Raw genomic sequence first — 17,925 nt, forward strand, 5'->3', positions numbered from 1 at the left:
TTATCTGTACATGTATAATACTTTGTAAGGTGACATAACATTATATAAAATCTGATATAATGCATCATAAGCTCTGGTCGAGTTTCTAGACTCAATAACTCGTTATAAAGCACAAATATGTTATAACACCTGGTATAAGTCTAACACAGTCATTACATTCATAATACGTTATGAAGTTTTAGGAAATGAGTTCATTAGGAACATGATACAATCTGTTCATACTATAATGCATTATAACGCAAGCTGTGGTTGAGATTCTAGACACAATAATGCATTATAAAGCACAGATGTGTTATAACACCTGGAATAAGTCAAATACAGTAGTTACATCCATAGTACTTTATGAAGCTTTATGAAATGAGCTCATAATGTCAGGTTATAGAACATTATATAATCTGTTCAGGCTATAATGCATTATAACGTAAGCTCTGGTATAGTCTCCAGGTATAATAATAATAATAATAATACGTTATGTATCCTAACATTATAGCCATATTCTCATGCTTTATAAAGTGTCATGGACGTAACTTTAACTGCTAAATTATAAGTAGAAATAGAATGTTTTGCCACGCATCATACAGTATACATAATGCCTTATAACACATGCCGAGAGAGCTGGAACTTTATTAGTGATTAAGGTGTTATATATGGTATATAACACGTTATCAAGTATTATCCATGTAACTTAATTTATTATGCATTATATAGCATACGTAATCATGCTTTATAGCAGATCCCCCCCCCCCCCGTACAATGAGGCATTATGAAAGCTTTATGATGCACTGAACAGCACGTCACCAGAACTATATATATCTTCCTCACATCAGGCACTATGAGGCATAATGGATGCTCTATGACATGTTTATGATGCATTATGAACACAGGACTCAGAGGAGGCATCACATGAACAATTTACCACCTAATTTTACATCGTGTTTATTTCTGGAAAAACGCATAATGGTTTATTCAATAAATCCATCATGATAAAACAGTAAACATCGAGTGACCTGGAATGTGTTTACGAACGTGTTTAGTGCTTTATGCAGCCAAGTATGAGAACAGCGCAACACTGACAAACAAGAACGAACAACCCTCACAGGACATGGCTTAGAGGAGTTCAATAGCATATTATGCATAAAAACATCTCTCTGGTTGGGTCATTGGTCGTTTATCAACGGGTTACAAATAAACAGGATGAAATAACAGCATCGGCTTCATCCAGTCCTGAAACAGTGTCGGGGGAGGGTAAAAAAAAAAAAAAAAAAAAAAAACAGGGGATGTTTTTGATACTAAAAAAGCAGCATGAATATTCATGAGATGCATCTTTGGTATGAATACGATCCCCCCCCCCAAAAAAAAATAAGTCGATTTGAGTTTGAAGATTTTCTGTCAATCTGGCAACCATGCGAGTCGTGACGTATTTCATATCCGAGCTACGGAATGATCTGTAAATTTCAGGATGTAGTGCACTAAGGGAAAAGGGATTGCATAAATTATTTATTACTCTGTGTGTGTGTGTGTGTGTGTGTGTGTGTGTGTGTATATATATATATATATATATATATATATATATATATATATATATATATATATATGAATGTATGTGTGTGTGTTGTGAGATTCCCAACTGAGTGAATAATTCCAGAAAAACTTGATGTGAAAGTGTTAACATTGTGCTGGTGAAAGACAGACAGACAGACAGACAGACAGAGAGAGAGAGAGAGAGAGAGAGAGGGAGAGAGGGAGAGAGAGGGAGTGAGTGTAAAAGTTCAGGTCCAAATAAATAACAGCTAAGATAAAGGAAATGAACATCTCTGGAGAAAACGAGCTGGGAATAGTTTTTTTTCCTGGTAAAATCAAACCGTTAGCTCATCCAGTTTGCTGCATATTTCATTTCTTACTCTCTCAAAAAAAATATTCATCTTTATTCTGAAAAACTGTACACCTCTAAAATATATATATATAACGTATACAATAGTACCCATCTATATATCTTCATAAAAATTATGAAAAATAGAATTAAAAAAAAAAAGTTTCAAAAACGTGCAAATTTGGAGCGGAATCCTCAGCGTCATGAACCCGAGGGCGTTTCAGAGTGTTCTCGGAGACGCCCGGGTGTTTGGTCCTGCGAGATGTCAGAACTCTTTTTATACGTGGCGCCCGGAGGACCGCCGCTAGAGGGCGATACGAGCTGCACGCAGTCGGTGTGAGGCAGCAGCGGTGTGGAGGTGAGGGGGGGATTAGGGGGAGGGGCATCTTTGGTGTACGGTAGTGTGCTGCTCTGTGGAGAGTTCTCAGAGTTCTGCACCATGTGGTTCTCTGTGTTTCTGGAACTCTGAGATGTATCCTTCATCTCCATGCTCTTGGTGACACCGGGATTGGCGGCTCGGGGCTTGTGCTTGGCGTGGGCGGGGTGGGGGTGTGTGAGGGCAGAGCTGCACGGTTTGAGGAATGGTCTGCAGAAAGGGAAGAGCTTGGCCTGGCTCTGGTGCAGCAGGCGTCTGCGCAGCTCCGGGGGCAATCTGTCCAGCTGACGGCCCACCTGCACCGGGCTGGGGAACAGGGAACCCTGACACGCCCGGTAGAAATATCTGGAACACAAACAAGTCCACAAGAACGTGGTGTCAAACCAAAGCTGGGAAATGTGACGTTTTCAACCTGAAGTCTATAATTTTTAGTTGTAGTTTGTTTTAATTTTTCATGACTATTTTTTAAAAAATTGAAAATGTGGTGATTGTGATATCTGTTTATTTCTGTAATATCTCACAAAATATCAGGCCATTCTGTGGCTGGGAAGTTATTTAATTTGAGGGGATTAAAGCAAATAATGTGCATGAAATCGGTGGCTTCGCGCAGTCAAGCAGACAGAGGAAGTCCGTGTGCGCATGCGCAGGTTTACCACCTTCTTCTTCTTTTGGGTTTTACGGCAGCTGGCATCCACAGTGCTGCATTACTGCCATCTACAGGTTTCCCTTTGAGCGTGCACTGACAGTTCCATCATTCTGTCGCTAAACGAACAGCTGATCACACCGAGGTGCTCGCTGAGCGCCCATATTTATTAGTTTGGTCCTGCGTTTCCTTTCCTTCGTATAGAACATAACGTCTTTTCTTCTCGCTTTCTTTCCGTTACTGTAGTCGCTCTTTCACGTTTCATTCACACACTCACGTCCTCCATTTTTCTCTCCTGTCTCAAATTTGTATCCCACAATGCCTTGTGTGAACGGGGAAAGCCCACCACGTGATGCATGATGTAGTATCTTGAATTGCGTCATGGTGAAGCAGGAAAAAATAGCGGAGAATTTAGGGCCACATGGAGATAAATTCATTAATTGTTCTGTTAATAAAATTGGAAGTCTGTGATTCAAATCCAGTAGCTTTCATCCACTAAACAAAAATAATTGGGTGTCTGGAAAATTCTTTTTATGACCTACACTTGAAAAATTTGAAAGACCGTTTACCTTTAAAAAAAAAAGGTAAACAAGAATTAATTTAAAAAAATCTTGGATTAATTCAAAACAAATTAAGGAAATATAGTAAATGAAAGGATGAATAATAACTCATAATAAACAAAAGAACAAGTTAATTAAAATAAAGTGAATCTCAGTCAGAACAAACAAACGAATAAATAAATAGGAAATGGGAATATAGCTCAATGAAACTTTATTTATTTATTGCTCTACACCACTAGTGGAGATAGTGCCGCTACTACAACCCCGATTCCAAAAAAGTTGGGACAAAAGTACAAATTGTAAATAAAAATGGAATGCAATAATTTACAAATCTCAAAAACTGATATTGTATTCACAATAGAACATAGACAACATATCAAATGTCGAAAGTGAGACATTTTGAAATTTCATGCCAAATACTGGCTCATTTGAAATTTCATGACAGCAACACATCTCAAAAAAGTTGGGACAGGGGCAATAAGAGGCTGGAAAAGTTAAAGGTACAAAAAAGGAACAGCTGGAGGACCAAACTGCAACTCATTAGGTCAATTGGCAATAGGTCATTAACATGACTGGGTATAAAAAGAGCATCTTGGAGTGGCAGCGGCTCTCAGAAGTAAAGATGGGAAGAGGATCACCAATCCCCCTAATTCTGCGCCGACAAATAGTGGAGCAATATCAGAAAGGAGTTCGACAGTGTAAAATTGCAAAGAGTTTGAACATATCATCATCTACAGTGCATAATATCATCAAAAGATTCAGAGAATCTGGAAGAATCTCTGTGCGTAAGGGTCAAGGCCGGAAAACCATACTGGGTGCCCGTGATCTTCGGGCCCTTAGACGGCACTGCATCACATACAGGCATGCTTCTGTATTGGAAATCACAAAATGGGCTCAGGAATATTTCCAGAGAACATTATCTGTGAACACAATTCACCGTGCCATCCGTCGTTGCCAGCTAAAACTCTATAGTTCAAAGAAGAAGCCGCATCTAAACATGATCCAGAAGCGCAGACGTCTTCTCTGGGCCAAGGCTCATTTAAAATGGACTGTGGCAAAGTGGAAAACTGTTCTGTGGTCAGACGAATCAAAATTTGAAGTTCTTTATGGAAATCAGGGACGCCGTGTCATTCGGACTAAAGAGGAGAAGGACGACCCAAGTTGTTATCAGTGCTCAGTTCAGAAGCCTGCATCTCTGATGGTATGGGGTTGCATTAGTGCGTGTGGCATGGGCAGCTTACACATCTGCAAAGACACCATCAATGCTGAAAGGTATATCCAGGTTCTAGAGCAACATATGCTCCCATCCAGACGACGCCTCTTTCAGGGAAGACCTTGCATTTTCCAACATGACAATGCCAAACCACATACTGCATCAATTACAGCATCATGGCTGCGTAGAAGAAGGGTCCGGGTACTGAACTGGCCAGCCTGCAGTCCAGATCTTTCACCCATAGAAAACATTTGGCGCATCATAAAACGGAAGATACGACAAAAAAGACCTAAGACAGTTGAGCAACTAGAATCCTACATGAGACAAGAATGGGTTAACATTCCTCTCCCTAAACTTGAGCAACTTGTCTCCTCAGTCCCCAGACTGTTAGGGTTTTGCTGGGATTCGAACCTGGTTCGTTGGTGTGATAATCCAGCAAACCCCCACTAGGCCACCAGGGGGATGACTCAAATGCAGAGGCGTGAGGCGGAAGTAGAAAAAGAATCAAAAGGTTTATTTAAACTATATACACTATATACAGGGCAAAACAAAAGACAAAAAAAAAACCAAAGAGTATAATCCAAAAGAAAAGCAAAGTGCAAAATTCAAAAGCTAAGAAGATCAAAAAACACAGTACAAAGGAAACTGGAGATAAACATAACAGCACAAAGACTCCGTGACAAGAGGACTGAACTCAGGGGTATAAATAGACAAACTAATTAAGGACACAGGTGAAGATAATTAGGCAATTAACACAAACACAAAACACAGGAACAGTGGCGGCCTCTAGAGGCCAAAATGAACACGACATGAAAAGGAAATAACAGCGGCCTCTAGAGGCCAAAACAGTCCTAGTCCTAACAGGACCCCCCCCTCTAGGAGCGTCTCCTGACGTTCCCAGGGCGATCCGGATGGGCCGAATGGAAGTCCCGACATAGTTCTTTATCAAGGACATCCCGAGCAGGAACCCAGCAGCGCTCCTCAGGACCATAGCCCTCCCAGTCCACCAGATATTGCAACCCGCTGCGGACCCGGCGGGAGTCAAGCAGGCGATTCACAGTGAACACAGTCTGCCCCTGGAAGATGCGGGGGGGTGGGGGGTTCCTAGGGGCAGGGGCATACGTAGACGTCAGTACGGGCCGTAACAGGGAAACATGGAAAGTGGGGTTGATCCTCAGAGTCCGGGGCAACTGGAGCCGGTAGGAGACAGGGTTCACCCTGCGCACCACCTTGAAGGGGCCAATGTAGCGAGGAGCAAGCTTGCGGTTCTCCACCCGCAGTGGAAGGTCCTTAGTGGACAGCCAAACACGCTGCCCAGGGCGGAAAGCGTGTGCAGGTCTTCTATGGCGGTTGGCCTGAGTCTGGTTGGTTCTGGAGGTCTGTATGAGGGTCTTCCTGACCTTGCTCCAGGTCTTGCGACACCGTCTCACATATTGGTTGACCGAGGGCACCCCCGCGTCCTCCTCCTGGTCCGGGAACAGAGGTGGCTGGAACCCGAATTGGCACTGGAATGGCGACAGCTTGGTGGCCGATGACTGCAGGGTGTTGTGGGCGTACTCCGCCCATGGCAGCCAGGTGCTCCACGATGTCGGGTTATCCATAGCCAGGCCTCGCAGGGTGGTTTCCAGGTCCTGGTTGAGCCTCTCCGTCTGACCATTGGACTGTGGGTGAAACCCAGAGGAGAGGCTGGCAGTGGCTCCGATGACCTTGCAGAACCCGTGCCACACTCGGGAGGAGAACTGGGGCCCTCGGTCTGAGACGATGTCCTGTGGAAGACCAAAGACTCGGAAGACATGATTAAACAAAAGTTTCGCAGTTTCAAGAGCAGAGGGGAGTTTGCACAGTGGTATGAAGCGGCAGGCCTTGGAGAATCTGTCAACTAAGACCAAAATGACCGTGTTACCTTGTGACTCAGGGAGACCCGTGATAAAGTCGACTGCCACGTGGGACCAGGGACGCCGGGGAATGGTCAGAGGATGCAGGAGACCCTGGGGACGCTGTCGTGGGTTCTTGGTTCTGGTGCAAACCTCACAGGACAGGACAAATGACCTTACTTCCTTCTCCATGTTAGGCCACCAGAAGCGTCTTTTCAGGAAGTCCAGGGTCCTCCGAGCTCCCGGGTGGGCGGTGAGAGGGGAAGAGTGACCCCACTGGAGAACCTTGGCCCGGGCTTGATGTGGGACGTACAAGAGGCCTGGTGGCCCCGTCCCAGGACCGGGGTCCTGGCGTTGGGCTCGTCGGACAGCCTCCTCAATACCCCAGCGGACAGGGGCCACAATCCGGGACACAGGGATAATAGGCCCGACTTCATTTTCCCTGTTAGTGGCAGAGAACAGTCTGGACAGTGCGTCAGGTTTGGTGTTCTTGGAGCCGGGGCGGTATGAGAGGGTGAAGTCAAACCGACTGAAAAACAGGGCCCACCTAGCCTGTCGAGGGTTCAGTCTCTTGGCTTGCTGGAGGTACTCCAGGTTCTTGTGGTCAGTCCAAACCAGGAATGGATGTTGTGCTCCCTCCAGCCAGTGCCTCCACTCCTCAAGGGCCAGTTTGACCGCTAGCAGTTCTCGATCCCCCACATCGTACCGGGACTCAGCAGGACTCAGGCGGTGGGAGAAGTAAGCGCAGGGGTGCAGCTTTCCTTCCGAACGTTGAGAGAGCACCGCGCCGACACCACTGTCCGAGGCGTCCACCTCCACAATGAATGGTTGGGAGGTGTCCGGGAGAACCAGAATGGGTGCCGTGCAGAAGCGGTCCTTGAGGTCTTTGAACGCCTTTTCTGCCTGAAGAGACCAGCCATAAGATCCACCTGTCCCTTTGGTGAGGTCTGACATGGGTGCTGCCACAGAACTGAAGTTCCTGATGAACTTGCGGTAGAAGTTAGCGAATCCTAAGAACCGCTGAACCTCCTTAACGGACTTGGGAGTAGGCCAATCCCGGACGGCCAGGGTCTTGACAGGGTCCATTTGGAGTTGGCCTGTCCGTACAATAAATCCCAGAAAGGAGACCTCGGGAACATGAAATTCGCATTTCTGGGCCTTGGCGAACAGATTGTTCTGTAGCAGCCTCTGGAGAACCTGGCGGACATGGTGGCGGTGCTCCTGCACGGTCTTGGAAAAGATAAGGATGTCGTCGAGGTAGACAAAAACGTATAGGTTAATCATGTCCCTTAAGACGTCGTTGATTAGGGCCTGAAAAACAGCTGGTGCGTTGGTGAGTCCGAAGGGCATCACCTGGTATTCGTAGTGCCCAGACGGGGTGTTAAAGGCAGTCTTCCACTCGTCTCCCTGTCGGATACGGATGAGGTGGTATGCGTTCCGTAGGTCCAACTTGGTGAAGACGGTGGCGCCTTGGAGCAGGTCGAAAGCTGTGGACATCAGCGGAAGGGGATATCGGTTGCGCACAGTGATCTTATTCAGGCCCCTGTAATCAATACATGGTCGGAGCCCCCCATCCTTCTTGCCGACAAAGAAGAAGCCGGCTCCAGCAGGTGAAGTGGAGGGTCGAATAAACCCAGAGACCAGGGCATCTTTGAGGTATTCCTCCATGGCCTTGCGTTCTGGCTGAGAGAGTGAAAACAGTCTGCCACGAGGAGGGGTAGTCCCAGGGAGCAAGTCGATGGCACAGTCGTAGGCCCGGTGCGGAGGAAGAACGGCGGCCCTGCTCTTGCTGAATACCTCCTTGAGATCCCAGTACTCTGTGGGAACTTGAGATAACTCGGTGAGATCAGGGGGCTCGGCAGGAGACACAGGAGAGCTAGAGAGCAGACAAGAGGCATGGCATGCAGGGCCCCATTCCACAACCTGGCTTGTTACCCAGTCTATGCGAGGGTTGTGGCGAGTAAGCCAAGGAAGGCCTAGAATAACTGGGAACTCAGGTGAAGGAATCAGGTGCAGGGATATTTCTTCCTTGTGACCTTGAGACTGGAGGAAAACTGGAGAAGTAACTTGGGTGACTCTTCCATCACCTAACGCTTGGCCATCGAGGGCAGACACAGACAGTGGGACTTCAAGAGGTGCAGTCGGAATATTGATGCTTTGGGCGAAGTGAATATCCATAAAGTTCCCAGCCGCCCCTGAGTCTATCAAAGCTTGACAAGAGTGGACAGACTCACCCCAGGAGATGGAGACCGGGATGTAGATTCCTTGGCCAGGGAGTCCGGGAGAGAGGGTAGGCCCCGTCACAACCCTCCCTCGGCTGGACGGGGCGGTCCTTTTCCCAAGAGTTCGGGACATGATGCTCGGAAGTGACCAGGCTTGCCACAGTAGATGCAGCACTTGTCCCTCCTTCTGCGCTCCCTCTCAGATGCGGAGAGGCGAGTACGACCCACTTGCATGGGTTCTGGACAGTCACTGAAGGAGGTAGACGGTCTCCAGGTAGAGGTAGGGAGGCTGGGGGGGCTCAAGGCTTGGTGGCGTTCTCTCATCCTGTTGTCCAGACGAATAGCATGTGAGATGAGGGTTTCGAGGTCACTTGGGCATCCAATAGAGGCCAGACCGTCCTTGATGGGGTCAGACAGACCATGGTGGAAGGCTGACACCAGGGCAGTCTCGTTCCATCCACTTACTGCTGCGAGTGTTCGGAACGAGATGGCGTAATCTGCGACGCTTCCTCCTTGCCGGATGGACATGAGCTTTCGGGCTGCGTCGGTACTGATGTCTGCCTGATCGAAGACCCGAAGCATCTCTTCAGAAAACAGCTGGAAATCAAAGCACTCAGGTCCCTGTCTTTGCCAGATAGCAGTAGCCCAGGCTCGCGCCTTACCAGCTAATAAGGTGATCACAAAGGCAATCTTGCGGCGATCCGTAGTGTAGGTGGTAGGCTGAAGCTCAAAGGTGAGTTGACACTGGGTAAGGAACTCTCGGCACTCACTGTGCTTGCCGTCATACCTCTGTGGTGCAGGAAGGCTGGGTTCGCGAGGTGAAGAAGGCAGCATTGCAGGAGGCACTGGAGCAGGAGTGGGAGCTGGATCAGGAGCAGGAACTGGATCAGGAGCAGGAGATGCAGGCAGAGATGTCAGCTGTGCCAGGGTTTTCCCTATTTGCTGAAGCAGTTCCTCGTGGCGAGCGAGGGCCTCACGTTGGCTGGTGAGCGTACGTCCATGAGCGTCCATGGTCGCTCCGAAGCGTGTCAAAGCTGCCATAATTCCCTGAAGGTTGGCCGGGTAGACAGTTGAAGCAGCCTCTGCTGAGTCGGTCATGACGGAGTCTTTCTGTTAGGGTTTTGCTGGGATTCGAACCTGGTTCGTTGGTGTGATAATCCAGCAAACCCCCACTAGGCCACCAGGGGGATGACTCAAATGCAGAGGCGTGAGGCGGAAGTAGAAAAAGAATCAAAAGGTTTATTTAAACTATATACACTATATACAGGGCAAAACAAAAGACAAAAAAAAAACCAAAGAGTATAATCCAAAAGAAAAGCAAAGTGCAAAATTCAAAAGCTAAGAAGATCAAAAAACACAGTACAAAGGAAACTGGAGATAAACATAACAGCACAAAGACTCCGTGACAAGAGGACTGAACTCAGGGGTATAAATAGACAAACTAATTAAGGACACAGGTGAAGATAATTAGGCAATTAACACAAACACAAAACACAGGAACAGTGGCGGCCTCTAGAGGCCAAAATGAACACGACATGAAAAGGAAATAACAGCGGCCTCTAGAGGCCAAAACAGTCCTAGTCCTAACACAGACGTTTACAGACTGTTGTAAAGAGAAAAGGGGATGTCTCACAGTGGGAAACATGGCCTTGTCCCAACTTTTTTGAGATGTGTTGTTGTCATGAAATTTAAAATCACCTAATTTTTCTCTTTAAATGATACATTTTCTCAGTTTAAACATTTGATATGTCATCTATGTTCTATTCTGAATAAAATCTGGAATTTTGAAACTTCCACATCATTGCATTCCGTTTTTACTTACAATTTGTACTTTGTCCCAACTTTTTTGGAATCGGGGTTGTAATTCTTCTTGTTTATTGCTGTCTTTTATGAGCAATTGTCCTGATTTCATTCTATTTTTATTCCATTATATTTTATTCAATTCTTTTTTTTATTTAGTCTCTATCTATATTTTACTCTGTACTTGAGCTGCTGTAATATCAGAATTTCCCTCATGGGGATCAATAAAGGAATATCTTAGCTTAATAATAACAACAACAGCATGAGCCCGACCAATAAATCGCTGTGCTGATATGAGCTAACAGCTGATAAACTGGTGTTAGTATTTAGAACAGCTGATAAATGACAAATAAAAAAGAAAGCTGAGCCCTATTCTTCTTATTATTACTACTACTACTACAGCACAGTATAGTGCACCATTTGATGTTTTCAAACATATCTTGAAATCTCAATCAATTTACCATTTGGACCATTTAGCTCCACCCACTTTGATTTGTTGCCAATTTGCATAATATGCATAAACCCAGTTTTAGGAATTTGTCAACTTCCTCCCTTAATATTCTCCACAAAGTTGTTGAGATTCAGGAATATATTAGCCACCAACTGCCAATTTTTCCAATCAATTTTGAAGGGGTGGAGCCTAATTCATTCATCCAGCTGAAACTCGCTGATTGGTCCCTTGGTGCTGAGAGGTGGGGTTAAGGGTCAGGGTGGTGAGATGTACCTGGGCAGAAGAGCAGTGATGGGCGTGACGACACACAGCAGGTAGAAGAGCGGATCTCCCAGAAGTCTCTGTATGGTCCCGTAGGGGTTGGACGGGGAGTAACAGGTGGGGCAGGAGGTGTTGTAGCACAGGGCCACGGTGAAGAACAGAACCACGCTGAAGGCGATGGACGCCCAGTTCATCCACGTCTGAGAGAGGAAAAGGGGTTATTACTTTTAAATACCTTTCTGATGAAGTGCGTGTAAATCACACACACACACACACACACACACACACACACACACACACACACACACACACACGACTGTCTCACATTAGAGTAAACCATGAGCTGTATAAGGAAATACTGAGCTTCACTTAGTGTAAAACAACTAGAAAAGAACAAAAAGAAGAAGAGAGGGAGAAAAAGGAAACAGGAACAACAGCAAGAAAGAAAGGACAAAGAGAGAGAGAAAGGGAGAACAAGAGAAACAGTAAAGAAGAAGGAAAGAAAGGAAACAAAAAGAGCAAGAAAAGAGAAAAAGTGCACAAAAGGAGGTTAAAGAAATATAGAGCAGAGAAGCATAAAGAGAGAGAAGAAAAAAGAAAGGGTGAAGAGAAGGGAAGGCAGATATAACAAAGGGAAATGAAAAGAAGGAAAATAAGAAAAAAGTAATAAAATAAACAGATAGGAAGGGAGAAAAAGAAAGAGGTAAAGAGAGAAAAAGTAAACAGGAAAAAAAAGAGAAAAGAAAAGCAGGAGAGAGAGGGGGAGAGAGGGGGGGAGAGTAAGTAAACAGGAAAGAAAAAGAGAAAAGAAAAGCAGGAGAGAGAGGGGGAGAGTAAGTAAACAGGAAAGAAAAAGAGAAAAGAAAAGCAGGAGAGAGAGAGGGGGAGAGTAAGTAAACAGGAAAGAAAAAGAGAAAAGAAAAGCAGGAGAGAGAGAGAGGGGGAGAGTAAGTAAACAGGAAAGAAAAAGAGAAAAGAAAAGCAGGAGGGGGGGAGAGAGAGAGGGGGGAGAGAGGGAGGGAGAGGGGAGAGGGGGGAGAGAGGGAGAGAGAGGGGAGAGGGGGGAGAGAGGGGGGGAGAGAGGGAGAGAGAGGGGAGAGGGGGGAGAGAGGGGGGGAGAGAGGGAGAGAGAGGGGAGAGGGGGGAGAGAGGGGGGGAGAGAGGGAGAGAGAGGGGAGAGGGGGGAGAGAGGGGGGGAGAGAGGGAGAGAGAGGGGAGAGAGAGGGAGGGAGAGGGGAGAGAGGGAGAGAGAGGGGAGAGAGAGGGAGGGAGAGGGGAGAGGGGGGAGAGAGGGAGAGAGAGGGGAGAGGGGGGGAGAGAGGGAGAGAGAGGGGAGAGGGGGGAGAGAGGGGGGGAGAGAGGGAGAGAGAGGGGAGAGAGGGGGGAGAGAGGGAGGGAGAGAGGGGGGAGAGAGAGGGGGGAGAGAGGGAGGGGAGAGGGGGGAGAGAGAGGGGGGGAGAGAGGGAGGGGGGGGAGGGAGGGAGGTTGTAAATCGCTCCACTTGCATGCGGGACAAACACCTTTTAGTTTTAGCACCCTGTATGTGTCAGATGAACCTGTATTACTGTGCATGCGTGTGTGTATAAATATAAAAGAGGGAGAGAAAAAATAGTGTTAAATGTGGTAAAGGAGTTAAAACATTAGCAGAGTGAAAAGGAAGTGACAGGTTTTTAACTTTCTCACGAGGTTGACAGGAGAAGTGTGTGATTAGAGCAGGTAAGTGTGTGCGCTGTCGGGTTCTGTTTCCGAAGAGAACCAGCAGAACCCTGTTCTTTAGTGCTGTAGACAGTCGCGTGCTCGGCCGTGTGTTTCCTCACCCAGGTTTTAGTTTCGATGCCGAGCTGCAGCAGGATGGTGAAGAGGGCGAGTGTGGTGATGGGCGTGCCCCAGGTGAACAGATCCACATCTGAGTCAGCGTAAGCCTGGGACAGAGCCGAGGAAAAATACACAACAAGATTTACTGTTTGTTTAATTAAACAGAATCCACTAATGTCTTAATAAAAACCGAAACTTCAGACTCACAAAGTAGGGGATGAAAAAACAGATGAGACTTTGGTAGAAGGCGTCGATCATATTCATCCAGAACATGTACGGCTTGTATTCCTAAATAAGAAGAAAAAAAAGTTCAAACATCAAAGAGGAAACAAATCAAGAAATACATTTAGAAAAAAAATGAAAATGTTGCAACATGAAAGAAAAAAGAAGTGAAAAGAAAGTAAAAAGGAATAAATCACAAAATAAACATAAATTAAACAAAAGAAAAAGTGAAAAATGAATTAAAATCAAGCAATAAACAAAGAATTAACCAAGAAAGAAAAACTAAAAAGAAAGAAAGAAGAAAATCCTGATTGATAAAATACAGTGCAGACTGCACGTTTATGGAGAAACACAGCTGGGAAACAAACAGCCAAAGAATCTGAACACTGAAGATTAAAGCCGAATCTCATGATGATACCAGAAGGCAGCGCTGTAACGAAGCAGCATGTCGTGGGGTTACGGGCGTGCTGTGGGGTTACGGGCGTGCTGTGGGGTTACGGGCGTGCTGTGGGGTTACGGGCGTGCTGTGGGGTTGTGTTACAGGGTTGTTGTGTTGTGGTATATCGGTATGTTGTTGTGGTTCTCGCCCATCAGTCAGTACGAGCACACAGGGAACAGTTCTGTATCTGCAGTTCCAGGTTCATTTCTCAGTGTTGGATGATCGCAGCATTCACTCACTGTGTGATTATTGGATTTTAACTCGTCCCCAGAGTCTGAGCTCAGGATCGTTTATTCGTTTGTTTACTGAAATCTACAGCAGGACAAAAGATCTCAGACATGCAGGTTGAAAAATCAGAACTCAGAGAGGAGAATGTGAGGGGGATGGAAGCGGGGAGGAACCGGTTCTTCCACATTAGAGAGAAGAAATCTCATACTCGGCAGTCTGCGAATACTGATTACAGATAAAAACATGCAAACGTGGCACCCACCTCCCAAACGCGGCACCCCGCACCAACCTCCCAAATGCGGCACCCCGCACCGACCCCCCAAACGCGGCACCCCGCACCAACCTCCCAAATGCGGCACCCCGCACCGACCCCCCAAACGCGGCACCCCGCACCAACCTCCCAAACATGGCACCCACCCCCCAAACACGGCACCCACCTCCCAAACGCGGCACCCCACCTCCCAAACGCGGCACCCCGTGCCGACCCCCCAAACGCGGCACCGACCTCCCAAACGCGGCACCCCGCCCCCCCCAAACGCGGCACCCCGCACCGACCTCCCAAACGTGGCACCGACCTCCCAAACGTGACATCCACCCCCCAAACGTGGCACCCACCTCCCAAACGTGGCACCCACCCCAAAACGTGACACCGACCTCCCAAACGTGACACCGACCTCCCCAAACACAACACCCACCCCCCAAACGCAGCACCCCGCACCGACCTCCCAAATGCGGCACCCCCCCAAACGTGGCACCCCACCCCCCCAAACGCGGCACCCCGCACCGACTTCCCGAATGCGGCACCCACCCCCCAAACGCGGCACCCCGCACTAACCTCCCAAACACGGCACCCACCCCCCAAACACGGCACCCCGCACCCACCCCCCAAACACGGCACCCCACACCGACCTCCCAAACTCGGCACCCACCTCCCAAACACGGCACCCCACACTGACCTCCCAAACATGGCACCCACCTCCCAAACGCGGCACCCCACACCGACCTCCCAAACTTGGCACCCTACACCGACCTCCCAAACGCGGCACCCCCCCAAACGTGGCACCCCACCCCCCCAAACGCGGCACCCCGCACCGACTTCCCGAATGCGGCACCCACCCCCCAAACGCGGCACCCCGCACTGACCTCCCAAACACGGCACCCACCCCCCAAACACGGCACCCCGCACCGACCTCCCAAACACGGCACCCACCCCCCAAACACGGCACCCCACACCGACCTCCCAAACTCGGCACCCACCTCCCAAACACGGCACCCCACACTGACCTCCCAAACACGGCACCCACCTCCCAAACGCGGCACCCCACACCGACCTCCCAAACTCGGCACCCTACACCGACCTCCCAAACGCGGCACCCCACACCGACCTCCCAAATGCGGCACCCCCCCAAACGTGGCACCCCACCCCCCCAAACGCGGCACCCCGCACCGACTTCCCGAATGCGGCACCCACCCCCCAAACGCGGCACCCCGCACTGACCTCCCAAACACGGCACCCCACCCCGACCTCCCAAACTCGGCACCCACCTCCCAAACGCGGCACCCCACCCCGACCTCCCAAACTCGGCACCCACCTCCCAAACGCGGCACCCCACCCCGACCTCCCAAACTCGGCACCCACCTCCCAAACGCGGCACCCCACACCGACCTCCCAAACGAGGCACCCACCTCCCAAACGAGGCACCCCGCACCGACCTCCCAAGCATGGCACTGTGCTTTATCCATTTATTTATTTTTGTTTTTTTTAAACTAGCTGTTCTTCACAATAACCAGGGTTCTGTTCTTCATCCAACACTTTCTAACAAAAATACAACGAACAGCAGATTTACTGTGTTACTTCTGCACTGGATTAGAATCTGGGGATTGATTTCTCTCTCAGATACACTGAAAAAGACAAACACTGAGACTGGAAACCACGAGAAAAATAATTACGGGACGTTTTGAAAAAAAAGTGAGCTTGAACCTGAAAGAGAAGAAAGAAACAGAAAATAAATAAATTTAGAAACAAAAAAAAGTAATAGAAGGAAAGACCACAAGTAAGTATTGACCTTGGTACTCTTTTGCATACTAGAAATACCCTTAACACCTACACTATATGGGCAAAAGTATGTGCACCCCAACCATCATACCCACATGTGATTATTTCCTCAAACTGTTCCCATGAAGCCTGAAGTACACAGCTGTGTATGAGGTCTGTGTACACTGTAGTGTTATAATTTCACCTCACTGGAACTGAGACTCAAACCTGTTCCAGCATGTCAGGATTATCGTGATACAAAACACTGGTGAGACGAATTTGCTGTTCGTGTATCATGATATTTCTGTTTAATATTCATGATGAGCTGCACTTCTTACGCACTCAGCAGCCGCAGGAGCACAGGTAGTCGAGGCAGAAGTAGGAAATCTGCGAATCGGAACTGAAGTGGCTCAGAGCAGCTTACTTAATAGCTCCAGAAGTCCCAACAGATCCGTAATTGGTTATTGTAAAACTTCTGTATATACGTACACTCTGGTTTCTATGATGCCTGGCCTGACCACGCCCTGAAACACGAGTTTACATCAGTGCCTGTGTGCTGTGCTTGATGCGAGTCGCACTCGCGGCTAAACCGATTCAGAAGCACGTCGAGATGTAACCAGAAACTAATTTCAGAGGGATGAGGAAATAAAATGATAATAAAATTGAGTGTTTTCCTGCTGTGTACGGTTAAATAGGAAAGCGTGGTGCTTGGAGGTCAGACAGCATGACGAGCGCTGATGCGAGGACTCTCATTTCTTATTCAATCATTCATGATGGTGAGAAAGATTAAAATAATGATAAAACGGGAAAATAAGTTCTCATCTCATCTCATTATCTCTAGCCGCTTTATCCTTCTACAGGGTCGCAGGCAAGCTGGAGCCTATCCCAGCTGACTACGGGCGAAAGGCGGGGTACACCCTGGACATATCTGTGAAGATACTCAGTCGTCCAGGTACATAGTAATCTGTGGTTGGTAGAAGAGAGCAACTGGACTTGCTTGAAAAGTCTTGAAGACGTTTCGCCTCTCGTCCGAAAGGCATCATCAGTTCTGTCTGTCTAATAGGGAGTATCAAGTATTTATCCTCTCATGGATCATAATAGAATCCAAATCAGAATGCTGATGGCTGCATTGAAGGTGGCTGATAGATGTCATAGACACCCACCTCTGTTCAGTGATGGTCGTTCCAGGCTGACAAAATTGAACGATCCTCTCTGGCTAAGATGTCTGCCAGTTTTCTGGAAGTCCTCTCATACTCCCGCACTAGTCGAAGGGAACTCATCCCAAAGTGTGTAGAAACATATCTGTGAAGATACTCAGTCGTCCAGGTACATAGTAATCTGTGGTTGGTAGAAGAGAGCAACTGGACTTGCTTGAAAAGTCTTGAAGACGTTTCGCCTCTCGTCCGAAAGGCATCATCAGTTCTGTCTGTCTAATAGGGAGTATCAAGTATTTATCCTCTCATGGATCATAATAGAATCCAAATCAGAATGCTGATGGCTGCATTGAAGGTGGCTGATAGATGTCATAGACACCCACCTCTGTTCAGTGATGGTCGTTCCAGGCTGACAAAATTGAACGATCCTGGACACCCTGGACAAGTCGCCAGGTCATCACAGGGCTGACACATAGACACAGACAACCATTCACACTCACATTCACACCTACGCTCAATTTAGAGTCACCAGTTAACCTAACCTGCATGTCTTTGGACTGTGGGGGAAACCGGAGCACCCGGAGGAAACCCACGCGGACAACATGCAAACTCCACACAGAAAGGCCCTCGCCGGCCCCGGGGCTCGAACCCAGGACCTTCTTGCTGTGAGGCGACAGCGCTAACCACTACACCACCGTGCCGCCCGGAAAATAAGTTACACCTGATATTATAAACCCTGATGTACTTTTCTTACAGGACAGT

At 47.8% G+C, this 17,925-nt stretch overlaps 1 protein-coding gene across 2 annotated transcripts in view; it reads right to left on the reverse strand.

Moving 5' to 3' along the window:
- Positions 1-1,612: 1,612 nt before the first annotated feature.
- Positions 1,613-17,925, reverse strand: part of atp10a (ATPase phospholipid transporting 10A) — a 138,434-nt gene continuing 122,121 nt past the window's right edge. For both annotated transcript variants that reach the window (XM_060920173.1, XM_060920172.1), the window contains exons 18-21: positions 13,293-13,373; positions 13,088-13,192; positions 11,283-11,470; positions 1,613-2,591 (exon numbers count right to left, since the gene is read on the reverse strand). In XM_060920173.1, coding sequence (XP_060776156.1) covers positions 2,072-2,591; positions 11,283-11,470; positions 13,088-13,192; positions 13,293-13,373 — 894 coding nt within the window. In that variant the 3' untranslated portion in view covers positions 1,613-2,071. The remainder of the gene's footprint in view (positions 2,592-11,282; positions 11,471-13,087; positions 13,193-13,292; positions 13,374-17,925) is intronic.

The sequence above is a fragment of the Neoarius graeffei genome, chromosome 4, assembly GCF_027579695.1.
Source record: "Neoarius graeffei isolate fNeoGra1 chromosome 4, fNeoGra1.pri, whole genome shotgun sequence".
Taxonomy (NCBI): Eukaryota; Metazoa; Chordata; class Actinopteri; order Siluriformes; family Ariidae; genus Neoarius; species Neoarius graeffei.